Raw genomic sequence first — 26,190 nt, 5'->3', positions numbered from 1 at the left:
TTGTTTGTTCCTTGGGGTGGAAGCGGTGGACTATGCTTTTGTATAGTTTGTGTGGACGCGGATGTTGCATTTTTTTTTTTTTTTTTTTAGATACTAGTCCAAGTAAAATTGGCTTAAACTTCTGCTGTTTGGTGTCATGCTCAATTGCTTAGAAGCACATCATTCAGAACTAGCTTTTTCTGGAAGAAAGTATCTGTGCTATCTGGCTAAATCTAGCTCTGTTCATGTAACTGCAGTTATCAATGAGGGCTATTCTCCAATTTGCTGATAAGCATGTTAAAATAAAAGTAGCTTTTCACTCCTGCAGTACCTTACAGCTAGAGTGTAGTAGATACCACATACATAGCAAAGCATCTCTCTTGCAAGCTGAGTATGGCTGTAGGTCATACACGTACTCTGCTGGAGTTTTATATGCTATTAGTCTGTCGTCTTAAGGCAAGGAAGAGGTTAAAAGAGGCTACATAGAATTTAGTTTTTTAGAAACTATTTATGCAAATTTGTTGGAAAGGTTAGATTTAAAACTAAGCCATGGGTGTAACAGTCCTGTTTTCAAATCAAATACATAGAATCATAGAATTGCTGAGGTTGGAAGGGACCTTTAAGATCATCGAGTCCAACCTTTAACCTACCCTGACAAAAGCCACTTCTAAACCATGTCCCTCAGTGCCCCATCTACCCTTTTTTTAAACACCTCCAGAGATGGTGAATCCACCACCTCCCTGGGCAGCCTATTCCAATGTTTAATAACCCTTTCAGTGAAAAAATGTTCCTAATATCTAATCTAAACCTCCCCTGACGTAACTTGAACCCATTTCCCCTCGTCCTATCACTTGTCACCAGGGAGAAGAGGTCAGCCCCCATCTCTCTACAACCTCCTTTCAGGTAGTTGTAGAGGGTGATAAGGTCTCCCCTCAGCCTCCTCTTCTCCAAGCTAAATAACCCCAGCTCCCTCAGTCGTTCTTCATAAGGTTTGTCCTCCAGGCCCCTCACCAGCTTTGTAGCCCTTCTCTGGACACGCTCCAACACCTCAATGTCCCTCTTGTAGCGAGGGGCCCAAAACTGAACGCAGTACTCGAGGTGGGGCCTCAACCAGTGCTGAGTACAGGGGGATGATCACTTCCCTAGTCTGGCTCACCACACTATTCCTGATACAGGCTAGGATGCTGTTGGCCTTCTTGGCCACCTGGGCACACTGCTGGCTCATATTCAGCCAGCTGTCAACCAACACCCCCAGGTCCTTTTCTGCCGGGCTGCTTTCGAGCCACTCTGCCCCAATCCTGTAGCGCTGCATGGGGTTGTTGTGACCCAAGTGCAGGACCCAGCACTTGGCCTTGTTGAACCTCATACCATTGGTCTCAGCCCATCCTACTCCTGCTTTACCCACTGTTCCTTTGAGTCAAGATAGCAAACTTTGTCTAAGATGTTTTATAAAAGGAAACTAAAGCACCAGAATTGATAGTTTAAAATAGCTGCTGAGCTGTCAAGACCTTCAGAAGATTGCCTAGTTGCTTCTACCAGGGTAAGAGTAATCACTTTACAGACTGCGAACTTTACTAAGCAAAAATAATCCATCTTCATCTTCTAAACAAAACCTAAAACCAAGTCCATGTTTCTTTGCCTAATTCTAGAAATAGATTATTAAAAGTAGATTAGTAACTAGGCATGTAATTAGGTCATGTTAGGGACTTACATAGCTGGTTCATCTCAGTGTTGCTGGGGAAAAGAATGAAGAATGCTTTTAGTGACAGTTGATGCATAGATCCTAAAATTTTGGGAAGGGAAAACTTGCATCCCTCCTTTGGGGGAAGGTCACAGCACAAACTCCTCAGACCTTAGAGATGCTGCACAAATGTGAAGCCATTACAAGTGAATTGTATAGGAAACTAGACTTTAACCTTTGCTGCTCACAGAATTATTTATTAGGGAACAACTAGTTTAGTCAGGTAAGCTGTAACTGCAAATAAGCACCATACAAGTATATACTTCATTGGGCACAGGTGGCCTTTACTTTGCTCAAGACCAAACTATTGGCAAAAGATGACAAATACTTCATTTAGTAGAGCAATACAAAAATCATAAGACTTCGCATGTACTTATTCTACTTCTTTAAGCTATAGCCAGGCACTGTCCACTAGCTCTTTCAACTCCTACCTGCTGTAGAAGGGAGAGATATAGTATAAAATTTTACCACCCATAACTCCAGCCCTGAGGGCTCTCTGGCCTAAAAGGTTACACCCAAGACTACAAACATCAGGCAAAGCATAGTAAATATCTAGCTTATACACAGACCTCAATTTCCTATGTATTAACTTGTCTGAGAGGACCAACAGGCTGAGAGGACTCACAGGGCAGTTGTCAGTCGTGCTGTTCACCTTAGCCTAACTGGGACATAGATGACCACTTTATGACTGCTACCAACTGACCTTAGCAAGCTAGAAAGGAGGTGAGAGACCTGCATTGTACAGCACGCACCCTTTCTTGGATGTGCTTGGCTTTGCATTTTAGGCTGCCCCAAGAGTAGTCACAGTTTAGGCTAAGGTCTGTATAGCTTAGGCTATCTAGCAATGTGAAAAGCAGCTTGCTATTTGAGACAGAAATACCCATCAGTAAGTTGCATCCAAGAACCTGCAAAGTTTATTTCCTAGCCCCTGGCTGATAACCTACGCATAAATGAAGAGTGACTGATAAAACAAAGGTGCAAAAGAAGCTCTTAGAAGTTTGTACTGTAGCAAAGGCAAAATGTCTGCTTGTCTTTGCTGGACATGATGTTGAATTGCAGCATAGGAGTTAAGAGTCCAACTTAGGACAGACAGCATGAAAGGAAAGAAGGTGCTTCAGGAGTGAGTTTCCAATCAGTTTCTCAGCATACATCTTCCAACAGTAACCCTTTTTAGCACGAAGATTTGCTGAAATGGCTCTCACTGTATCTGAGAGATTGCTAGTTCCGTCAGCAGCGTCAGCACTCCAGCTAGGTATTTGCTTTGTAGAAACTGCAAGAAAGGAAAAAACCAAAAAGCATGTCACACCCTTAAATGGTTGGAAACCAACTACTTAGTGTTCCATGTGATTAGTCAGCTTCTCTGTTGTTTGCAAGGTGCCTTTGTTACTGTTTTGACCCTGGATACAGAGAAAACACCATGCCTACATACTGCTGCTTTCAGAGCCCTTGGACTTCTGCTCCTGTCCCATGTGAAGCAGGGTACCTAAGAAATGCCCTGCTCCTACTCCAGCTTCTTGGAAGGTGAGAATCCTAGGGCTTCTGCTCCTTCCGCTACACCCCTGCTTCTGTAGGAAGGAGACTATGCCAGTTTCCTTAAATATCCCTGTTTTCCCATACTGAATATGTTTACACAACACATATTCCAGGAGAGAACCCTTCTTCAGAAGGCCTGTGTAGTTGAGTATCTGTCTCTCCTTCCCTGTGATATAAAAAGTTGTTTCAGACGCTTTTGAACTACTGCAGGTAAAACCAGGCAATGTTAACACTAACATTTAGTGGTTTGCTGTTGTCCTACCAAAGGCTGAAATTGTTAAGAACTGATTCCCAGCAAAGCTAATTTTCTTTCATTTGATGAACTCATGCTCCAGGAAAGAGGTGCGTGAGTGAGGTCCCAAGTTGTAGGCTCTAACGTTCCCTCTGTACCCAGAACAATGAAGTCAGTGCATCATGGACAGACTAAATTTAAGCAATTGCATTTACACAAACTGTTCTTTAACTCAGAAGACCATATTGCATTCCTTGAAGAACTTCAGGAAGGACTAATCCTCCATGGTTTTAAAGCATATTATAGATACCTCTACAGGGAGACCAGCACCTTTATGAAAAGGATTAAAAGGGAAGTAGTTTTAAGCAAGATGTTTTGACTCTTAGGATCATCCATCTCTTAGCACACCACACACCAGTTATTTCTATATAGCAGATTTATTATATTTGTCTTCTGTGTCTTAATAACTGCAATAGAAAGCTAGTGAATTTTTTTAAAGGTTTTTGATTAAGTTTGGGATCTTTTTAAGACTAAGTTTTGGCCAGTGGGCAAAGAAACTTTGCTGTTCGTACTGCAGCTAGTACACCTATTTCTGGCCCAGGACTAGGGTTAGTAGCTTCTGCTGCAATACAGTAGTAAAACACTGTATTGATAGCTGCCCCAACTCCAGAACTAATTGTGACTAATAAAAGCTGAGGGTTTAACAACTTCTTGTAGGAAATTATGCATAAGAAAAGTGAAACCTTCATTTTTTAGAAGTAAGGCATTTCTAGACAGGTACAGCTATTTTTTTTCCCCAGCATTAGTTAGGACAACATGCTACTTAGAAACCTCACCTTTATAATCCCATCACAGTGTGCTGAGGCAATTGCTGTAGAAACTTTCACCAGTTTTGTAGCTGACAAGTGGATCTTAAAGTGTCTGTGGAAGTGAGAGTAAAGGCAGTCCATAAAAACATCCACTTCTTCTTGAGTGATCTCTCCTGGAGTTTTTTGCACTGTATCCCAGAGAGCTTTTGCGTCCTCGGGATGAATGGCATATGAAATATCCAGAGGGTAGGGGAGGCAGGGGGCAGAGAAAACAAGTTCCATGGCAGATGTGGTTTTGTCCACTTGGCATCCAGTCCACATTGCTGCCATCCAACTGAGATTGAGAGGGCTGATGGCTAAACGGCGGAAGCAGCAGTCAAAAGTCTTCTGAAACCAGCTTCCAACAATGGAGGTGTAACCCTCTGCCCCGTTCACAAGAAACAGAGGTAAACAAGTGAAGTCCTCTGGCAGGTTCTCGGAGAGATGATCTCCGGACACACAGCAGAAGCAGCCTGACCATACCAGTTTGTCTTCTGAGTTTTTTTGGGAAGCTGACGATCTCAAAGAAAGCTGGGACGGGGAAAAGAAGCATTTGAATGCTACAGAGTTAATTTGACTTTTTTTAGCCAAAGATGGTTTTTGTTTTATAATTTCAAGCGTTTGGCATTTTTCTCAGGACCTCTCATGCAACATTCTTTCCTGTAAAGCTCATACAGTTATTCAGTCTATCCACTACATCCCTAAAAGATGTGTGGAATTCTATCGAAAACAGTGGGAAGAGCACTTTTTACTTCATTAGGAACAGTCCTGAAATCAGAGCTTACACTGATTTTTATTCAGAAAAGCCAATCCATAGTACATCCTACAACTATTGCCATACTGAACTTGGCATTTCAGTAGCATCTTTCACTTTAGACAAACATTTCAGGAGTGTTAATTAGACTCAAACTATGTCCAGGAGGTAGGATTATACCAACTTTATCCAAGAAGTTAAATTACCTGTCCAAGTTCTTGCAGTAAATTGACTGCTAAGCTAAAAAATTAGAGGATGGCTCCCTATAGTCTTACACTGATCTTATCAAAGAGTTGAACTCACAGCTGCAATTAAACACATCGATTGCTTATGAGATGTTCTGTTTGAGTTGAAATTAGGCAGGACTCTCTTTCATTAAATCTCAACAGATACTACAGCAATTATTCCGTACAGCCAGGGTTTAGCTTATCAAAACTGCTAGGAAGCCTCCTTACCTGCACGAGAATGGCATCCTGGTCTCGGTCACTACCTTTCAGGTCGGGAATGTTGGAGACAGTCACTTTGATGTCCAGCTCAACCCCCACTTCCACCGCCAGTCCCTTCTGCTTCTCGGCAGCGGTAAAAGCACTAAGCAGCCGAGCGTAATGCTTCAGGTGAGCGCTAGAGAACCCGTACAGAGGGGTCACGCTGTATAAGGTCCATTGCTTGCGCAGCAGAAACGCTGTTTTCTGGGGATCTGCGTTATGCTGAGGCGGGGTGGGGGGAAACAATTAAGAAAATAATATTAAAATCTGACAAACAAGGATAGCTTCCCCCTTCAGGGCTTGCAAAGGGACCCCCATCCGCCACGGCCCGCCCTCTGTACCGGAGGGGCGGTTTTCCTGCCTGGCAGGGCCGGCTGAGGGGACAGCTAGGCCCGGCCGACATTGCCCCAGCCCTACCTGGGAGCGCGGCGTCGGCGGTGAGAGCAGCTGACCGCCGTAGCTGAGTCCGAGCCGCCCCTGCGACCGCCTGAACGGCGGCCCCCGGGACAACCGCCCGACGCTGTGCGGCATCCGCGCCGGCCCGTCCGCCGACTCCATGGCGGGCGCCGGCCCCGCCACTCCCCGCCCGGCGCCGTTTGAACCCTCTTCCCGTCAGCCCCCGCGGCGCGCGGGGTGGTACCGCCCCCGGTCGCCATTTTTGTGGCGGGCGGAAGCGGGGGAAGGAGCGATGAGAGGTTCCTTCGGCCTGGCCGCGGGTCAGAGTGAGGAGAGCTTTCCCCAGCGGGTCTTACCGTGAGGCGATCCGCTTGCTGCACCCAGGGGCCTCCCTGCTGCTCCTGGCCCTGGCCGCAGGGTCTCTTTTCCCCGCCGGTGGCTCAGGCCTCCCCCGGGAGGTAGGGCTTCGGTGCAGGGCTGAGGCTCCGGGGATGGCGCTTTGCCTCCCGCGTCTTTATTTTTAACGACTCGTGGGTTTGTGATTCAGGTGCAGGCTGTGAAATGGCCCTTCCCCGCCTGCTGCGGCCTTTGCTCAGGGGGCTGCCCCCGCTGGCCCGGCTGGGCTGCGGGCGGGCTCTGCACCGGGCGGCCCCTGCCCCGGCACCGGCGGCTCCAGGTGAGAAAGAAGCGTTTGTCTTGTCCCCGCCGCCGCCTCTTCAGGGTTTTTGGTAGTTTTTTTTTTTTTTGTCCTTCGCCTCTGGGACCCAGGTCAGAGTAGTCTGCAGAGGAGTCTAAAGGCACGCTCACGATAAACTCTTTTCCCTGGATCACTTTTTAAAACGTTTTCTCCAAATAATGGTTTTGTTTGACCGATGGCATCTCACAGTGAATTGTGATTCAAAGTATATCAAAATCAACTTGTTTAACTTTCTTTTTTTTTTTCTGAGTTTTTACTGTGCTTTCCCTCCCTTTCTTCTTTCCCCCTTTTCCTCTTTTCTTTCTTCTGTAGCCCACAATCTGTAAGCAACAGGGGTAGCTGAATGCCTAACGTGAAAACAAGCCGCCCTGCCCTCTGCCTTACTCTTTACAGCCTGTGATGAAGGTAGCAAGGGAGACTAGTTTGTATAATTGTACGCAAGTATATATGTCTAGGTAATAGCATCCTTCAAACTTTTTCTTGCAAGCTGAAACGCTAGCAAGTTTTGTAAGTGGTGTGCTTGGTTTTACAACGTAAGTTGTGATGCCAGGCCCGCTGCGGTCTGTGTGAAGTCTTCTGTGGTCATGGTTCAGGCCTTGTATCAGTAGCTGCAGGCAGGAATCTATTCAATTTACGCCCACATGGTGGGTGTCAGTATGTTTCAGTCTTGGCTTGTCAAGCTTCCTTTCTGCTGTGTCTTCTAGATTCAAATGTGGAACTATCAGTGTGCCTCAGGACTGATCTGCAGCTTTCTCTTCTCTTGCCCCTGAAATTCACAGGGTGACAGTTTGCAGCAAGACTGTGTTCAGATTTCTGTGTGAAAATTTGACTGAGACAGAGAAATAACTCCTCTTAAATTATTTCATGTCACGTTTATGTCCTAATGTCTTACAGCAGTCGTATTGGGGGCATGTGGAGTAATTTCTTTGTATATGTGTAAATTATTGTGGGGGGTGGGGGAGAACTCCGTAACTGTTTTGTCTTGCTTGTCTGCAAAAAGCACAAAAGAATTTATTATTTTTATTCAAGACTTCAATAGTTTCGTCACTCGGACCAACACTTGTGGGGAGCTGCGCTCTGCTCACGTGGGGCAAGAGGTCACACTGTATGGGTGGATTCAGTATCAAAGGTAGGTGCGAACCAAGGTGAAAACAGATATGCTTATTTACCAAATCCAGTGTATGCTCTAGGCCTGGATTCAAACACTTTTCTTATGCTTCAGGTTGTTTTTTCATATCCTGCAGTAGTCGCTTCTGAAGCGAATAAAACAGTTGAGAACTGTGCCAGATCAGGATTTAAGATTTCAGAGTTTCATACAAATGTTAATTTATCCTCATGACAGTGCTGTAAAGCAGTTATATATTATTACCCTTGTTGTATATGGGATAAACAAGTAATAGCATATTTATAGCAATTCTAACAGGTGTGAGCAAATAATTTCTTTTATATAGTGTCCTTTAAAATTTAAGCAATGTTGTTTGTCTTTTCAACTGCAGGATCTAACGATGCCATTTTAGAGCATGCAAGATTTGCTTAAAAAAGAAACGCTGAAAAAAGATAGTAAGCAGAGGATAAAATGTTAATTCCGAGAGTTTGCTGTAGGTGGCGTTAAACTCCTAAGGGAGTTTAACATTTTGTAAAAGTAGGGTGAAAAGCATGTCTGCGTACAGCAATGGAGATAGGTCCTGTGGCTGTGATGAAAGTACTTTGTATCAAAAGTCGTGTTTTGCGTTTTACGGTCCAGAGGCTGCTTTTTATCCGGCATTGTTCTGCATTGATGATCTGCATGGATTTTTTTCATTTTTTTGGGAGGTCCTGAGCATCTCATCTTTGAGCAGTTGTGGATGGAGTTCCAGGAAACAGTTAGGATTATTGCGGTGAGATGGTTGCACTCTTGCTTTTTAAAGACAGCCAGAGTGTGTTCCATTTGACACCTTCTTGATGGATTAAGTATGATCGTAGCTGTCTGTACTGCGGCTGAAGAGATCAAAATTTATGATTCTGGGTCTAGGAGTGTGGCTTGTTCACGTGAAACTTTTTTATGAGGCCAGTGTTCTCCTTCTTGTTTTGTGGTTGGATTTTTTTTTTTTCTGTATCCATGTGAACTTTAGTTTTATTGCTTATCTAAATGTGTTTATCTGAACAATGTTTCCCAGCAGGAAATCCCACGTGTTCAGAATCTCTTCTCTGCATGGATTAATGTTCAGATTAAAATCCTGCCTCTCCTGGTTATTTGCACATTGTCTGTCGCTGGGCAAAATCTGAAACAAATTGTTCAGATTAGATTCAGATGTGGGAAAAGCACCTGTACATACATTACTTGAAAGTGCTTTGAGATTAGTCACAAGGTACAGAAAGTAGATAGTTGCCATGTGCTTTGGCTTAAAAAGCAGAAGACAACTGAATTATTGAAAAAACTTTTTTCTATTGTGTTTTTTCATGGATCAGGCAAGGCCTGTTTCTTGTTCTGAGGGATTTCCAGGGGCTGACCCAGATCATCATTCCACAAGATGAGGTAAGTGCTACCAAAATATGAGTTTCTATTCTTTTTATTTTTCCTTTGGTAGCTTGGGTCCAGGAGACCTGGAGAGCAGAATGAAGTACTTTGTCAGACTGAGTGCTCTGACTCACAAGTAGATTTAAGCCTTATGAGAGCCCTGATCTGACACTGCAACAGAAGCATTAATGCTGTTTCCTCTGGAGTGATCCCAAATACAAACAAGCCATTAAGAAATGAGGCCCTTGAGCATGGTGTCCTGCTCTTCAAATTCCACTGAGACGTTGTCTTTTTGCAGGCACACGCCCATGTGAAGAAACTCTTGTCTAATGCCCCAGTGGAGTCTGTTGTGCGAGTGACTGGAATTGTGATCCCTCGGCCACCAGGGCAGGAGAATCCGGTGAGAAAGTTAGAGTCTCTCAGGGGTTTTATTTCTTGTGGAAAAGAGCACTGGATAGTAGAGTTATGGTGGGTTTTGTGTCATAGCTTTGATATGATAATGTGAGATGAAATAGCTGCTACAACGTGTAATTTAAGAGAACCTCAAAGCGCATTACAGACACTCAGGAATTAAATTGTATTCCAGCCCTTTGAAAGGATAATGGCTGGCTTTTTCAGGCTTTCAAAGTGTGGTTGAGAATTCCTTTTTCTTGAAAATAAGTATTGTCATCACAAGTTCCACAGCATGTGATGACCTGTTTTTCACTTGGAATAGATTTTGCTGTTCTCATTATATAGGAAACAGAGATTGAATAATTTTTTTAAAGTTATGCATTCCTCAGCTCTCGCTGTAATTTGCCATAGATTAATCTGTCAGGGTTGTACGTGTCCTATCACTGGCAGGCCTAAAAAGAGAACATGGATTTATGACGGTAACTTTTTTTGCTCTGACTGCTTATAGGTGTCCATAAAGAATGCAGCCTTCAAGAGATGGCTTTATTTCTTTTAATCATTTTTCATTTTGTTGGAAGGTTGTATATACTTTCCCCTGATAAACAGGAAGAGTTCTGTAGGATCAAATGAACTTTGATGTGGCACAGTGCTAAGTGGGGCAAGCTGTCTGTTCTCCCTTGACATCTAAGAAAAAGACGACTCGTTCTGAGAACTGGCATACGGAACTGGAAGTTCTGAGAAGTTCCTTACAAGTTGCCTTTTTTTTGACTTGTACTAAGGACTGATGGTGACACCGCTAATGCACACTAAAATGTATACTGCGTGGTGTCATTGAAGCTAATGGAACTAGTATTTTGTCCAAATGCATGTGCTGTAGAAGGGTCTGTGCCTGACTGTTCCTCTGTGCTCAGCATGTCCTTCAAAGAGAAGGCAAAGGAAAAGTAATTATATTTCTTGTAGAGATCAGAATGCTACTGGGAAAGAACATGCCATCTTTGGTGAGGTGACTTGTGTTTTTCTGAACAGAAGGGCAATCTAGGAGAAATCTGTCCTTGAGAGAAGTTCGCCGAGTTATACTATGGTAGAAGGCAGGGAGGATAATCACATGGGTTTCTTTTTTTCTCCTGACCATCTGTGAAATACCTTTGTCCAATTGTTTTCCCTAAGTTTTGAATCTATTTTTTTTTTTCCCCTTTCTGTTCCAGAAAATGCCAACAGGGGATATTGAAGTGAAGGCGGAGACTGCAGAGGTCCTAAACTCCTGCAAGAAGCTACCTTTTGAAATCAAGGATTTTATCAAGGTGTCCACATTTTTTCTTTTCCCCCCCCTTTTTTTTTCCTTTTTTTAACTGAAGTGGTGGCTTTTCAATCAATTGCGAATTTGCCCAGGGCGATGTCAAAACATGTGAGAGCTTTGGCTGGTTCTCCCAGCTCTGCTTTGGGGGAAGGATGGTATTTAAAATAGGGGTGCTGCTTGTTAGCATTGGGGATGTATTTCTGATTTGAGTTAAGCAGAAAACAAGGCTTGAATGATTCCAGTGCACAAGGTTTTCCAATATTACTGTAAGAACAGATGGTAAAGGGAAGAGCGAAAGAAATCAGGCTATGCTAGCTTTTTTGAGAGTGTGAAACAGAACCTGCCAATGCACTGCTGTGTTTTAAGGCCAGGGATCTTAGTCTTATCTGGACAAGGAGCTAGTCAGCCAGAGGATTTTCTTCTTCCATAAGTACACAGTCTTAAAGAGGTTAGTTTTAGTGCAGGCTCCATGGTATAGGAGTGGCTGTTAATCACTGTTATCACTGTTAATAGAGGGTATTCTCCATGCCATCGAAACTGTGGCTGATACATAGGTGTTGCAATTGGGAGAACTGGGACCTGTTCCTTCCGTGTTACGGGTCCTGGACAATTTACATCATCTGCAGTGCTTTAGTTTTCCTGCCTGTTGTTCCTTTAGTTCTCTGTATGATACTACTCCTCCGCTTAAAAATTGCGAGTAGGATTGCTACAGTCTGTTGCAGTGGACTGAGAATAAGGAAGGCTGAAATCCTGAGCTTATTGAGGCAGCACTTAGCACAGTAAATGTCTGTCTGGTTTGGGCTGGATTTTTTTAAAGTAATTGTTGTGCATGGAAACACTCTCAGTGGCTAATGTTTGTCTGTGTAGGTTGTGGGTTAATGAATGGGTTGTGGCAAAAGAGAGGCATCCTTTTTTAGCTTCCCCCTTTTGTCCTGTGGCTTTAGGAGCAGCTTCATTGGACATGCAATTTGAATTTTGTCTTTTAATCCTAATTATCTCTTCTCTCCAGAAATCAGAGGCCTTACGGATGCAGTATCGCTATTTGGACTTGCGTAGCTTCCAGTTGCAGTATAACCTGCGGCTGAGGTCACAGATAGTGATGAGGATGCGGGAATATCTGTGTAACCTCCATGGTAAGAAAAGTGCTTGAAGAACAGCGTGCAGCAAATAAAATTTTAGCCCTCCCTTCTTCTGTTTCCTGTTGCTGGGAGAGATTGCCAATCAGCTTGCTACTCCAAACAGGTCCCACTTAGTAAGGACATGTCTGCTTGCAGTGGGGCCTTTAGAGGGACGCTGGAAGGCCTGAAGAACAGCATATGTTGAAATCTCTTAGCAAACTACAAACCAGTTGTTTCAAATGACCTATATCCAATGAGAAAAGGCCTTTTGCAGGTAGTTTCCCTCTTTTGGTCGCCTAGCGTGAGGCATGTCAAAGGAATGGTTTTCATATGGGGCTTTTGCTTATCTAAAATCAGGAAATCCTTTCTGGAAAAGCAAAGCCTAGTTCAAAATGGATAGAGAATTAACAATTTTGCAGGCTGTATGGAGTCCTCTGTTAACAACACTTCTGGCAGGACATCGGAGTAGCTCAGAGCCTTTAAATCTGTCGTTACACAGGTTGTTCTTACAGGCAGCAAAATCTGTAGATTTTGGAGAGGCTACATGGTGTGCTGATTACCTGTTTTGCTGGCTAACCCTACTCTAGCTTACTTTGTGTCATACTAGTTCTCCCTGCTCTCAGCATATTCTGTGTCTGAAGCATGCATTTGTTCTTCAGGGTTTGTGGATGTAGAAACTCCAACGCTCTTTAAAAGAACGCCAGGGGTATGTATTCTGTTAGAATTGCATTTTAGCCTCCTGCGATTGCGTAGGTTGCATGATTGAATTATTGTCAATTGCCACTCGGCCTTCATTGCTGTTCCTGCATTAAGTAACAATTAATGTGCAAATTTCTGATATGATACATGGATCCTTTCTAAAGTAGAGACTATGAAAGGGAAGAGGTGATATCTTTTGTCTTAATTTTGAACCTTCAGATGAATAAAGCTTCTGTCTTGTAGGGTGCGTGTTGAATGCAAGCCCTGTCCTGGGATGGCCAGATTATAAAACTCAAAAACTTCCTCTAAGCACTGTTTCCCCAGCAATTATCTCTTAACTAGTAGCTTACTGCAGTGACACTACTTCCAGTTATTTTAATTCTGAGTTTATATTCCTTTCTTTCATTTCAAAAATAATCACAGAGAAGAGAGGTTTAGCCCAGGAATTGTTGATTCAGCTAACACATGGAGTTCTTGCATTTAAACCCCTGGTTTGGATGGTGTATTGTTATGCATTAGTCTCTCAGAGCAGAAGGTGGAGAATCCTCCGTTGGGTTATTTTTGACCAAGTTGATCAACCGATTTTAAGTGTAATGTATAATCACAAGTGGGATTTCATAACAGGGAAAATAGGTCCTTTCCTCTTTTGCTTCTAGTCTGTGCTCTCTGCCAGGAATTGAGGCCACGTATTTGCCTAACTGTGTAAGCTTTTCTTTCTGATGCTAGGGAGCAAAAGAATTCCTTGTGCCCTCGAGGGAAGCGGGCAAGTTCTACTGTCTGCCACAGAGTCCTCAGCAGTTCAAGCAGCTCCTCATGGTTGGAGGCCTGGACAGGTAAGAGTTTCTTGGACTCCTGTTCTCTTCACGTCCTATCCTGGGTTTGCTTGGTTTGATCTGTGGAGTTGTAGATACTTCCCAAAAAACTTACTGACAAAGGTTTTGTGTTTTGAAGAGGGATCCTTAAATACTTAGTACTTTTCAGCTAGGCGAGGCCTGTTACCCCCCCCAGCAATAATGCCTCCCAGTAAGAGGAGATGCGTCCTGTTTGAAGGTTGAAATCTTCACTGTTGTTTTAAATGCAGATCTGACCTGAAGCACAGTCTGCCTGAAGGACAGGAAAATCTAGTGTGTGATAAAAGCCCCTCCAAGAGTAACCTATAGTAGTAATTGAGATGAAGCTGGGCAGCCGAGCATTCCTGAGATGAGAAAAGCACGTTCTCAGGGTGCATGAGTACAAAGCTTTTAATGGGCGTGTTTCTCCAAATAAAATTGAAGGAGAGGGAGACAATTGTTCATGCAGTGAACTGCAGGCCAGGTCTTGACTATGAGTGAATTTTGCCTGGCTGTTAGTAGAGTCAAGGTTCGGAGCAGAAGGTGGGAAAAGCAGTTCTGTGTGGCCCTGTTGGGACACAGCTAATTTGGTAGTCTCCACGTGCCTCCGGAAGATGTGATTGGAGACGGATACAGCTGCTGATGCAGTTGCTTCCACTCAAAATTTCATGCTTTTGAGGGGATGCGAACAACCAGGGCTGTGAACATCTGCTACAAAGGGAGTAGAGCTCTCCCTTTTATTTTTTTTTTTATGATCAGTTCTATAGCCACAATTAAATTTAGGGTACTTTAAATTGTTATCTAAGTAAAAGTATTATTGCAGGTACTTTCAGGTTGCTCGCTGCTACCGAGATGAAGGTTCGCGGCCTGACAGGCAGCCTGAATTCACTCAGGTAACCAGCTCTCAGCGCCTTTCACCCTCTTCCTCAACCCAAACAGCTTGTAGCTGTTTTCCCTTCTGAAGGCCTAGTTTCTGCTAGCACTTGTGCTGCCCGGGGGGTACAATGTTGTTTGTGTATTTCACAGACACAGCCCTCTGAAGTTAGTATGGGACATGCACAGGGTGGTTACTGTCCTTGGGTGACTGTACATAGATGCCATAGGAGTATCCACAGATGGATACCTGTATATCCCGGGTGCCATAGATGTGGGGAATTGTGTTGCAGCAGTCATGCTTGATGATGCAATCTCCTCCTGTCCTGCTGGGTCGAGCATCCCATTCCTTGGCCTTGAGATCCCAGGCAGAGCTAGCCTGCTTCATACACGGTTTCTCCCTCTGTTGTTGTCATCATTACCTCACTCAGTTCTCCGAGGAGACTGTTGCACGAGTTGTCTGGCTGTAGTGAGATCATAAGCACACCCTCAGTCTAATGCAGTCATGATATGATTTCATGTAGCATATTGTTTGTTTTCATGCTGGCTTCATAGTTCTAGCTTCTGCAAGTAGCAATGCAAAGGCAAAACCTGTAGCTAATGTGGAATCCCCCCTCTTATTTTCTCTTTTTAGATAGATATAGAGATGTCATTTGTAGATCAAGCTGGGATCCAGAGACTGATAGAGGGCCTCCTGCAATATTCCTGGCCTGAGCAAAGAGGCTCCATTACGACTCCTTTCCCTTCGATGACATATGAGGAGGCACTGGCTAACTATGGGACTGATAAACCAGACACTCGTTTTGGGATGAAGGTGAGGGTTTTCCCATTGGAAACTTGCAGCTTCTGCTTTCTGCTAGTGTTTTAAGAAAAGCCTTTGCTTAAATAACGTATACGTGATTGGCTGGAGTTCTTAATGCTGTCATTTACCCAAGGTGTTTATCCCATCATTATTGCTTTGTACAGGTAATCATCTCTTGGAGAGGAGAGGGTTTGATTGTTTGGTTGTGGGGAAACGTATGTTTTTAAAACATTTTAAAGATAACGGAGTTTTCGGAAGCAATGTATCTTGACTGTCTTAGGAAGAGAAGCCCATCAGGCATCCACAGATACTGTAAGTGCTTTTCTCTACCGCATTCCAAAGCATACTCCTGGTGAGTGTGCTTCATGAGACAGGCTTCTCCAGTCTTTTCATGGCCTGAAGATACTTTTGAGATAACGAGCTATGGTTGTGTGCATACACTGTTTGTGTATGGAAGTATGAAATAAGAATATTGACAATCGTATTAACAGGAGCAGTGCTGAAAAGCAAGAAAGCATCTTATATTTCCTCAGGAGTTAATTTTGGGGGTTTCTTTTTCAGTATACAGCTCTCTTTGCTGTGGTAGGATGTCACCGTCTCAACTTTAGGTTTTCCTAGCTCTCTTGCACTTCTTTTTCTGCAGTGCTCAGCCTCCTAATCGTTATTCCACCTTGGCCCCATTCACTTCCTTCTGTGAACCATTTGATTTCTCTGAGCAAAGAAATGATATCCCAGTGTTGACGGCATTAAGACACAGGTGCAGGATTTTTGTTTCATGTTCCTACCACCGCTGCTTTTTCCTGTCATCTCTCCTTTCTCAGATAGTGGATATCGGTGACTTTTTACGAAGATCGGACATTCAGTTTGTGCAGGATGCACTCAGTTACCCACATGGCACAGTCAAAGCCATTTGTATTCCTCATGGAGTGGTAAGTGATGCTTTTACATACTGCTTATGGTTTATGTGAAATAAATAAAATACCAATTTGAATTCCTTTGTTGGTATGGAAATGTTCCTCGCTGTTACTGGAGGAGTAGTGCCCTTCAGCGAACTTGGGATTGGTTATGGTTGATGTCAGGTTGGGCTGAGTGGTTGTAGAAGAGGGGAATGGAGACAATCAGGTGACAGGAAGAATATATTGCCCTTAGGAAGGGGAGGAAGAAAAGAGCTGCACGGTCACTCAAGGATAGGGAAGCCTCTTTGGGTTTCAGCTTGCTTGTGTCAAGGATGGCTTCTGATGTGCCTCTCAATAATAAATTATGCCCTGTGGCAAGGGATGGGTATAGAGCCAGGTATGGACTAGTGAGAAAAAGGTCATCTGGTTACGTGCCCTTCTCATGTTTGCTTTTCCCGCGTTTGTGGGCACAACTCATGTCTTGTAAAGAGAACGTCATGGACCAAATCCAAGGCTGACAGTGGGTGTAAAAGATTATTTGACACGGCCCTGTATTTTGGCAGGGAAGCAGATTTAATTCTGGCTGTGGGCATCTTTGCAGCTTGGGCAGTATGGAAAAGAAAAATCCACTAAACACTGAGTTTTATGTGGGGAACAGGACTTTCTGACCATGGTTTCTCTTGGGATGCCTTAATTTTGGCACAAAGTGCAAGTTACTGGCTTCCCACGAGAGGGCAGTAGGGTGTGCATTTGAGCAAAACAAAAGTGGACTCTTGAGCCTTTCTGAACATTAGAGTAGCTGAACAAAAAAATCAAAATCTTGATGCACATCCTCAACATCTACTAAACTTCTTTGCACATGAGAGTCAGCCCAGTTAATTTCCTTCTGTTCCTCCAAATTGAACGATGCCTTCCGCATCAACAGTGTGGTGTTATACCCTTGTTCCTGCATGCTGGAGGCAGTGAGCTGGCATGATCTGACTCTGACTCCGCTGACGAGCTACCTTTGATCTGTGAGCAGGCAGGAAAAAACCACAGCCAGATACACAACCTAGAGGGGCCTCTTCCTGAAAGCAGCCTTTAGAGGAGACACCCACCTGCAGTCTAGTGCTGTGGGCCCTGTCCTGTTCCACAGCCCTCAAAAGAACTTGTACTGGAAACAAAAGAACTTGAGAAGTTTAGAAACAGCTCAGTCAGTAGATTTGAATCCCAGTCAGACTTTCCATTGGTTTTGCTGATGTTTAATATGTCTTCTCCTACTCTTTCCCCAGAGATATCTTAAAAATAAAGATTTGGAGTCATTAAAGGAGTCTGCAAAATCCCAGTTTAACCAGGTGAGACAGAAACACTGCTGAGGCATTGGAAATGGTGAATGACAAAGTGTGTATAAAGGCACTTGCAGGCAGAGAAAGATAGAAGAGCAGTTTTTAATAGCTGAGTCAGTGCCTGAGCATGTGATGCTTCAAGACAGGAGAGGGCAGCACTGGAATGAACATACTCCTATCTTTCTTCAGGAAATCATGGAAATTATCTGCAGGCCTGATGGAAGCTTGAAGTCTCTGCTCACAAAGTTTCTTGGTGAGAAGCAGCAGTCGGAGCTTATCCAAGCGCTGAACATGCAGGTGGATGACGTGGTGCTGCTGGCAGCTGGCGAACACAAGCAAGTGGTAGGAGGCATTTCTTGGGTGGCTGTGTATGTTGAATGTTGCTGCTGATGGCTTTGATGTTATCTGACCTTAGTCTAATTCTTCTTATTATTAAAATAGGTCACCATCTTATTCTGTGTCTCTCTGGAGCTGAAGCTGTAGCAACAGCAAATAATGCATGAAACATAGCTATTGCTTTTATTTTTCCCCAGTCAAATTCTGGGAAGAACTTGGAACTGAAATGAAAGCTGGAATATAAAACAGGAACAAATCAGTGCCTCCTCTTCTCTCACCTTAACTAAATTTTTAAAGCGTCAAACAGATTGGAAAACAAGGTCGATTAGGTAATTTTGTCTCCCATAAGCAGATGATGAGAGCGAAACGCAGCTGTGATGGGAGATTCTGTCCCTACCCTTCTCTGTATTCTTGACAGCAGACGTTGCCTTCCAAGCACTGGTTTATGACAAGGTGTTATGCTTTGCTTGATAGCCAAAATTTTGCCATACTCTTTTTTTCTGTGCCTTCGTTTCTCTGTCTGCAAAGTGAAGATCTTACCTGTGCTCCCCAGTTAATCCACATTTATTTAGAGCTTGAGATTAGTCTAGCAAAGATCTGTGAAGATGGAACAGTTGGAAGAAAATCGACTTTCCAGCTCCTTACTTGGTCTTTGTCAAACCCTGGAGCTGCTGCTGCTTCAGCAGGAAGGCAGTATCTTTCAGAACACAAGGCAAAAGTGTTTAAGGCAACAATGCATTACAACTGATGCTGTCTGTGATACTACCTTTATGAAACACTCTTTCCCTGGTCGGTGTTTGAGCGACTTCGCTGATAGTAAAATTGCCCTGTCTCATTCTCTCCTTTCTCTTTTGCAGTGCTCTGCATTAGGAAGCCTACGGTTGGAGACTGCTGACCTTCTCGAGGCGGCTGGGCTGGTGCTCCGTGATCCCACAGCCTTTCACTTTCTGTGGGTAGTGGATTTCCCCCTTTTCCTCCCAAAGGAAGAGAATCCCACTGAACTGGAATCTGCTCATCACCCCTTCACTGCTCCTCATCCTTCAGATACCAGCCTCCTCTATTCTGATCCCACAAAGGTAACTGACTTCGTGCCTGCCATGCTGAACCTTTTACAGTTACCTGTCATAGAAAACTAGGCAAGTAGCAGCTGTTTATATTGTAAAAAGAGATGTTGTTTCATGGAACTGATGGTATATTGTATTTGTCTGTTTGGAAGAGATGTCTTCCGGATTATTGAGTGGCAAATACCCATGTGTGCCCCTGACAAAAGGGCCTTATAGGAAACAGCCTCTTAAGGTGAGGAGTCTTATGTTCTGACCCATCTCATGTTGATTCAGGTTTTGATCAACTTTGCAAAAGGACTTGTACTGTTCCCACCTCTGTCAGCAGCAGTCCGTGCCTCCAATAGGAGTGGTACCTGACCTGCAAGGTACCACTGAGAGCAGTGTTATGTTTGTTAGATGCAGTTGTGCCCTAGCCTTGCTAAGGTGCTTGTTCATTTTTTTTCTGTAGGTCCGTAGCCAACACTATGACCTTGTGCTGAATGGCAATGAAGTTGGAGGTGGCTCCATCAGAATTCATAGTGCAGAACAACAGCGTTTTGTGCTGGAGAAAGTGCTGAAGGTAACATTTAGAGATGTCTCTAACATTCTTTTGGAGAACCATTTCAACTTCTGAAAGAAACGCTTGTGTGCTTCTCTGATAAAGAAACAACTCCTAGCCCTGAGTGATGGATGGCTTCATCGTACCTTTATCTTATGTTGCTAGCAGGAAGAACACTATTTGTCCAGTGACGCTTACATAATTTTGCAGGAGGATTCTGAGGTGCTTTCCCATCTGCTTGAGGCTTTGGAATTTGGAGCTCCACCTCATGGAGGAATTGCTTTAGGTAAGTGCTCTGTAGCTCTCCATGGTACAGGTGTCTTGCGACTTTTTTTCCTTTTTTTTTTTGGCCTATTAGATCCCATTAACAAGCCTCATGCTTGTTAGCAAAAGCTTCATCTCCCCCTGACAGAGATGGCTGTTCTGATGTTGCTATTTGGCGCCACCAACATGATAACACTGTGTGGGCTTACACAGTGCTTCCATCTCTGTAGCTGCTTTGTGGAAGAAAACAGAGGTCTTGTCACCAGGTGTAGAATGTTTTGGTGTTCCTCCCCAGCGTCCTAGTGTGATCTAGTTCTTATGCAAGGACCAAATCACGTGTTGGTGGCTCTAAGTGTGATCCTTATCCACTCGCTGTTCTACAAAAACAGTGTGTTCATTAAGATTACATCATCTTTATTCTCATTCCTGTAGTGCATGCCCTGAAGCCTGGGACAGCATGGTACTTTGTTTCGTGCCCTGGGTCACTGCCACAACCTCGCCCTCTGCTTCAGTCTCGCTTCCCTTCTTCCTTATCTGTTTTGCTCACTAATTCAGAGAGCTAAACTGGCAGTTAACGAATGCTGCCAAGTTACTTCCCTGATCTGGCTCAGCATGGACTTGATGGATACCTGTGCCAACACAGTGAGAAGATGGAACTCTGGAGTCAGAAAGAGTGGGAGGAGACAGCGGTGCTGACCTAGGTTGGCTTAAGTTGTTGTGGAATGGCGTCCTCCAAAGTCAGCACAGTGCTGTGTACAGCATTATAGCTATGTCAGATTTTTTTTCCTAGAACTTTGCAAGTCTGTGGATTGAAAAAAGAAAAGAAAAAAAACAACCCATGAAAACAAACCAAAAAAAACCCCCACAAAACCCAAAGCTAGCATTTTAACCTGTGGTCTTCCAGTGTGACTTCCCTCCATCCAATCACACAGACGCTCTTGTGAGGTTTTTTTTTTTTTTTTAATTCCTCCTAGTTGTTGTAATCCTTCAGAACTGGTTGACCAAGAGCTTTATTTGGTCAGTTAAACAGAGCCCTGACAGCGTTCTGTGACTTAACTGCCCTGGCTTGTTATGCTGTCTCTGCAAAGGCACTGTCTCTCTCTTGTAGTCCTTGGTGTGCTGCAGAATTTTTTTGCAATACTGAAAAGCTTTATTTTCCTAAGCCTTTCTGCTCTTTAGGCACGTTTGTTTCTCTCTACTGGTTGAGATTAATTTTTTCCCCTTACTTGCTTCAGCTTTATTCTTCGAGCTTAGTGATATCTACTCCATCTTTCAGATTTTTCTCAATTGGAGGAGGTAATATTGGGCCATAACTCAAGTGGTTCACCGCTTTGTTTTCTGCGTCTAGGACTTGACAGGCTGATCTCTCTCATCGTTGACGCTCCAAGTATCCGAGACGTCATTGCTTTTCCTAAATCCTTCAGGGGACGAGACCTGATGGGCAATGCTCCAGACTACGTCACTCCAGAAGAACTAGAGCCGTATCACATCCAGGTTTCCTGGCTTCTTGCAGAAAAAGAGGCAAAGAAAAACTAGTAATGTAAGCTGTGATGTGTTTAGCCGCAGGTGGTTACAGCTTCTAAATACTAGAATTCAGTTCAGAAAACATCAGCTGTTGTGGGAGGGGGTGGGTGGGCAGTATAGCCCCACCGTACTATGGCAGTTTGGGGATTGAATGGGAGATAAGTATGAGGGCTCCCCGACAGGAATTCGCCTTCAGGTTGGTAATGGGAAGGAGAAGTAGAAAAGCAAAAGAAAAGAACATAATTTTAGCATGGAACATTGAGACTTGGCTTTGGGGTGTCCTATTGGAGGGAGGATGGGATCTGTTTCTGTCACTCCCCACTTTTTACTTGTCCTTTGTAAAGTATTTCTCCTCCCATCTGGAGGAGATAGTTGTCAGCTTCTCTGGCAAGATAATTTATATTCCTGATAATCACTGAATCTTGTAGCTGAGGACTGTTAAAATAAAGCAGTGCTATACTAGCCCAAGAGGTCTGGACACTTCACAGCAAAATGGCAGTGCAGCCAGCAGCTTACCTTGTGTTGGAGAATACAAGATCATCCAGAGCTTGCCACGGGGGATTCAAAGAGGGAGAGAGCAGTGTTCGTAACGTTTGCAATGGTTGTCCTCGTAATACTTGTCAAAGAGGATCTGTCTTTGGGGCCTGTGGTCCTGGTGCTTTTCAGCGCGCTAATTCTGAAGTTTGTATGTTTGTAAATAAAGTTTATCTGCCAATGTGGTTTTGACTGAGCTTGGCTTTGGGCTTTCTCTACAAGAGCAAGCTGCCAGTTTTTCTTCATAATCCCTGATCCCTCCAGGAGATGACAAGAAATCTGTGACAGCGTAGCGGGCTTGCTGCTCTTCTGTGAATTCTGCCTGGTCCTGCAAACCTGCTGATAAGTGTGGTGAGTGATGCAGCGGCAAGTCCCTTGCAAGTAACTGTTCATCCCTGTCCCACAGCAGGACGGCCACAGTGCAGGAGCGACTCCATCCTGAGTAGAGCACGGGCTCTAGCAGCATCCTCCCAGACCAAGCCACTTGGTTCTGCTCTGTAGCATATAGCAAGCCCCCTGCAGAGGCACTCCAGTAGATGTTCTTAACTCTGCCTAGGTTGGAGAAAGTAGAGAACTGGTGGGAGGAAAGGAGGAAGGTGAAGACGCTGAGGAAGAGAAAAGACATTACCTAAATAAGCTAGGAAGATGGTGCGAAGGAAGAAGAAGGAGAGCTACTATGTCCCAGCTGGGAAGGACAGCAGGAGATATCTGCCAGAGGAAGTGCATGAGGACAGAAGGAAGACTGCAATTCATGTCTGAGCTGATTCTGAACTCCAGCCTTCTGTGGAAGATTCTGTCTTGCATGTTCCAACAGAGTCTAGGCTGCTCCAAGGGTTATTGGCTAATTCAGCCTCCACACTGTGGGATAACACTACGTGATGGTGTGCAGCATTGCTGTTTTTAAATACTGGACTGTCCTGTTGATAAGGAACAGTGATGGAGGCGGCTCATCTCCTTAAGGTTGTTTTTTGAGTACTTTATACAAGTAACAGTAGAGCTGACTTACTGCTGCTTTGCAGATTATAAGATGATGGAGTTATATGTGTAAAAGAAAAACTTAAATCCTTTCTTATCCCATGTTAAGATTGTTATTGTTAGTCTCAGAGCATGGTTAAATACTCTTTTAAAAAAAACAACAAACCCAAAACACAGTCCTGGATTGGTATTCACATGCATTCTAGCCAAACACTGTGAATTCCTGATTTTTTTTTTTCCTTGTATGAGCTGTTCATTCTTATCTAAATTAATTCACCTTTGTTTTACTTCCTTCCCTCCCCAAGTAGAAGCTGTCAGTAATGGAGTGAGGATCAGTTTTCAGAAGCTGAGCTGAAAATTGGATCTGTGTTTAAAGTAGATCTGTGTTTAAAAACAATTTTTAAAAATTTTTGGTGGTGGTTTCGAGGGGGTGGAAAGGAGGTTCTCACCTGTGAGAATTATACTAGGTGTTTTTGTTCCCTTAACTTGTAAGTGGTGATGTGGAATACAGACACTAAAAGGCTATATATTATATTCAAACTACTTTTTTAGAGGATGCTGGATTTTGTGATTTCGTTTCTTTGCTGGTAGTGAGGTTTGCTTGAGGGTCATGTGTGTTCCTAAAGCGGGGACGTCAGAGGCTTGTTTGAGGGCATGGGATCACAGAAAATAACAGTTCTGCGAAGTTCTTCACGCCCCCCAGACTATTGTTTATAATAACTGTAAACATATTGTGCTGGGTTTTTCCTTTTAATTGTAAACTAAGGGGTACTGTACCATTAGGTTAGTAACTGTTTGCAAAAGCAAATGCTGTTTACATTGGGAGAGACCCAGTTCTTTGAATTAGGATTATTATCAAGCGTTCAAAGGATAACTGATGCTCTGAGAGTCTTGGGCAGAAACGTAACACTGACTGAAACGTTCTTCTTGAGAGCACTTGTTAAAACACGTGAGCAAGCTGTCTCCGAGGCATACACATCCCTCTCCCCTGCAAGCTGTTTTGTGTGATGTTTGTTTACCCATTACTCTGTTAAGGACTCACAGCACTTAAAAGTGCGTGACACAGCTACGATTAGCCACAGTGGGGAAAAAAATAAATGCAACAAAACATGTCATTGGAGCTGATGCAGTTCTGCCACAATTAGGTCAGTGGAAAAGATGTATCCCAAATTTATGTATGCCACCTGTGCTTGGATTTGTGCATCCAGGTGGTTTACAAGTGCAAGTGTGTGAGTTTGCCAGTGGTTGAGTGAATGTTGCCACAGGGAAGACGTTAATTGTTCTGTTTTCTGTAGAGCATTGTGTAAGGTTTCACTCGGGCTTGTGGAAGCCTGATCTACAGGAAGTCACTTTTAAACCACAATCTTGTTGTGCCTGTTTTGGTGGAAGCAAGATTAGACAAGATATTGCAGAGAAATACAGGGCGGTCGTATTGCAGACCAATATCTCATGTTTGCTGGAGAAGAGCTGCTGGCCTGTGATCCTAAAACCAGATGTTAAACCAAATAATTCAGTTCAGCACAACCTCCATCAGAAAGCCCTGCTGAAAATAAGCTACAGCATAACCACAAGCTGCAACGCTTGCACAGAGCCCTCTTCTTTCTCCTGTGTGAGACAAACCTATGGAGCAATGTTGCTATATTGCTAGAAGATGCAAAGTCCTGGACTCCTCTGTTAAGAGTTAATCTTTAAGTAATCTTTCACTAGAGGCGTCGTGTGTAAGAAAAGGTTGGTGACTCTACATTGCTGCATGGTTTGGGTGGGTTGGTTGGTTGTTTTCCTTCCCCGCGCAGAAGAGGTCTCCAGGCCTAAGCCAAACTAGCAGTATAAATCTGTTCATCAACTTAATGAGAGTCCAAAGTCCTTGGGGGTGCCTTTATACTATTTCTTTTTGTCCAACCGGCAAGCAGTAATAGAGTTAGTATATGCAGACTCCTCCTGGTGTTGGAGGTACTGAGACTGTCGGCTATTACCAGAAACGCCCCTCTGGCACACGGAGCAGCCTCCCCTGCTACAGTATGTATGCAGATAAAATTAGTGACAAAGCCCATATCGTTACTATCTCCAGATTCCTGCAGTGATTTCCACGTGTCATTGTGACTCCTCTGCTCTTCCTTCAACCTCTTCAGCGTGTGTGTGTGAGTTATATATGATGGATAAGAGAATTGTCCAGCTTCTGGGTACTCTACCTGGAACAGTTGGCTTTGTTGGGAATAGAATCACGAGCTGCCTGAGCATTTGGTTTGGGTCTTTGCTGGTGGGGATCAACTTGTGATGGTTGGGTGTCTCCACACGCAAGGGTTGGGCAAGTTCTACTCCAGAGAATTTAAATGAGCTGGTGCTTTGTACAGTCGTGTGGTGAATCCCCAAGCCCAGGAAGGCATGGCTCTGCTGCTCTGTCTTTCACCAGCATCTCTCCCACTGGGAGGAATGGAACAGGCGTGGGGTCGGGTGATGCCGCATTGATGTCCAGCATCTGGTGAATACAGGCAGCCTCAGCAAAAGAGCGTATAATGGTAAGAGGATAAGGAGAGCTTATGCTCTCAAATAGGAGAGTTTCTATTTTTTCCCTGCTTACTTTATACCTTTAGTTGCTTGCACAATGATTTGTTTTGACCACACTTGCTCGCTGTTGTCGGCGTACGTAACCAGCCGTCTCGTGAGGATGCTTGGTACGCTCCGTGGCCCGTGTGTTTAACAGCAGCAGAAAAGGCACAGACAACTGACAGCCACCTAAACGCTACCAGTTGGAAATCCCCCGTGTAAGCTTCACGTGACTTCACCTCTGAATGTTTGGGCTCTTATTTTAGGCTTGTGTTCTAGTTTGTTGGGTTTTTTTCCAAAGCGTTGTTTTATGTAATTAAAAAAGGTTGATTACATGCAGTCACCAGCTGTGCCAGCCACAATTTTACAATAAACAGAGCTCTGTGACAGATACATTCAGCCTGGATTGGTCGCATTTGCCTCTAATAATCCATCAGGCTCCAGCTTTCTTGTTATGTTTTGATAGCCTTTGTGTAGTGCCAAACTAGAGTTGAAGAAAAAACGTTACGGACAGTTCTCCCATTAATTCCGTCATATTTTAAATGTATCTGTATTTCTGTACCCATGACTTCTGCTCTTAAATTATGCGTTACTCTAAAAAGTACTTCTTGCTTAATTTGAATCTCTCATCAGATCATTTCATGAGGTGTACCTTTCCATTTAGGTTATTAGAAGGAATTTCAGTATTCATTCCTTCTATATTTTCTATTCCCCTCATCTTTTCACAAACTCTTAACCTCCGTTTTTTCAATCCCATGAATTTTAAGCTGTGGAGTTTTAGGTTATCTCATCTGCCTTCCTGTGGAAATCACTGCATATCTCCTGTGCTATCAGCAGTGACCTTCCGTAACACGCATCGACAGCTGAAGCGGCCAAAAGATGATGCTATTGTAGGCTGGTTAGAGTTTTGGTTTTGTTTTTTCCCCCCATATTTTACTGTTTGTATTTATTACCCTTCACTTTCTGCTCTGTACTGTGTCAAGGTACTAGATAACTTCTTTTGGTGCAAACACTAG

At 43.8% G+C, this 26,190-nt stretch overlaps 2 protein-coding genes across 6 annotated transcripts; one reads left to right on the top strand and one right to left on the bottom strand.

Annotated features, from left to right (window-relative positions):
- Nucleotides 1-1,892: 1,892 nt before the first annotated feature.
- CENPL (centromere protein L) lies at nucleotides 1,893-6,246 on the bottom strand. Its single transcript, XM_074599567.1, has 4 exons — nucleotides 5,990-6,246; nucleotides 5,543-5,794; nucleotides 4,322-4,864; nucleotides 1,893-2,990 (listed from the first exon to the last, which is right to left on the bottom strand). Exons 1-4 carry the CDS (start codon nucleotides 6,128-6,130, stop codon nucleotides 2,919-2,921), a joined length of 1,008 nt encoding a protein of 335 aa, XP_074455668.1. The 5' UTR covers nucleotides 6,131-6,246; the 3' UTR covers nucleotides 1,893-2,918.
- DARS2 (aspartyl-tRNA synthetase 2, mitochondrial) lies at nucleotides 6,194-23,744 on the top strand. Of its 5 annotated transcripts, none has more exons than XM_074599558.1 (19): nucleotides 6,194-6,426; nucleotides 6,516-6,644; nucleotides 7,695-7,794; nucleotides 9,114-9,180; nucleotides 9,461-9,562; nucleotides 10,761-10,856; nucleotides 11,862-11,985; nucleotides 12,630-12,676; nucleotides 13,396-13,502; nucleotides 14,323-14,392; nucleotides 15,007-15,186; nucleotides 15,996-16,103; nucleotides 17,342-17,404; nucleotides 17,585-17,737; nucleotides 18,589-18,807; nucleotides 19,244-19,354; nucleotides 19,544-19,619; nucleotides 20,946-21,137; nucleotides 22,062-23,744. In XM_074599558.1, the coding sequence occupies exons 2-18, from the start codon at nucleotides 6,530-6,532 to the stop codon at nucleotides 21,131-21,133; spliced, it is 1,926 nt and encodes a 641-aa protein (XP_074455659.1). In that variant the 5' UTR covers nucleotides 6,194-6,426; nucleotides 6,516-6,529; the 3' UTR covers nucleotides 21,134-21,137; nucleotides 22,062-23,744. The 5 variants fall into 5 exon arrangements, with proteins under 5 accessions (XP_074455659.1, XP_074455663.1, XP_074455658.1 ...); XM_074599559.1 differs by having other exon boundaries at nucleotides 6,233-6,426; nucleotides 22,065-23,168; XM_074599560.1 differs by lacking the exon at nucleotides 22,062-23,744 and adding an exon at nucleotides 21,920-21,936 and having other exon boundaries at nucleotides 6,233-6,426.
- Nucleotides 23,745-26,190: the final 2,446 nt, after the last annotated feature.

This window comes from Larus michahellis, chromosome 8 (genome assembly GCF_964199755.1).
Source record: "Larus michahellis chromosome 8, bLarMic1.1, whole genome shotgun sequence".
NCBI lineage: Eukaryota > Metazoa > Chordata > Aves > Charadriiformes > Laridae > Larus > Larus michahellis.
Note: the sequence above shows the minus strand (reverse complement) of the source record. Positions and strands in the feature narration are given on the sequence as shown.

Excerpts from the sequence above, each read along its gene's own strand:
- CENPL (XM_074599567.1), bottom strand. The coding sequence starts at position 6,130 with ATGGAGTCGGCGGACGGGCCGGCGCGGATGCCGCACAGCGTCGGGCGG. Across the intron at positions 5,795-5,989 it reads CGCCGACGCCGCGCTCCCAG|CATAACGCAGATCCCCAGAA; the intron begins GTAGGGCTGGGG and ends ACCCCGCCTCAG. Across the intron at positions 2,991-4,321 it reads ACTGTGATGGGATTATAAAG|TTTCTACAAAGCAAATACCT; the intron begins GTGAGGTTTCTA and ends CCTTTCTTGCAG.
- DARS2 (XM_074599558.1), top strand. The coding sequence starts at position 6,530 with ATGGCCCTTCCCCGCCTGCTGCGGCCTTTGCTCAGGGGGCTGCCCCCG. Across the intron at positions 6,645-7,694 it reads CCCGGCACCGGCGGCTCCAG|ACTTCAATAGTTTCGTCACT; the intron begins GTGAGAAAGAAG and ends TTTTTATTCAAG. Across the intron at positions 19,355-19,543 it reads TGCTGGAGAAAGTGCTGAAG|GAGGATTCTGAGGTGCTTTC; the intron begins GTAACATTTAGA and ends ATAATTTTGCAG.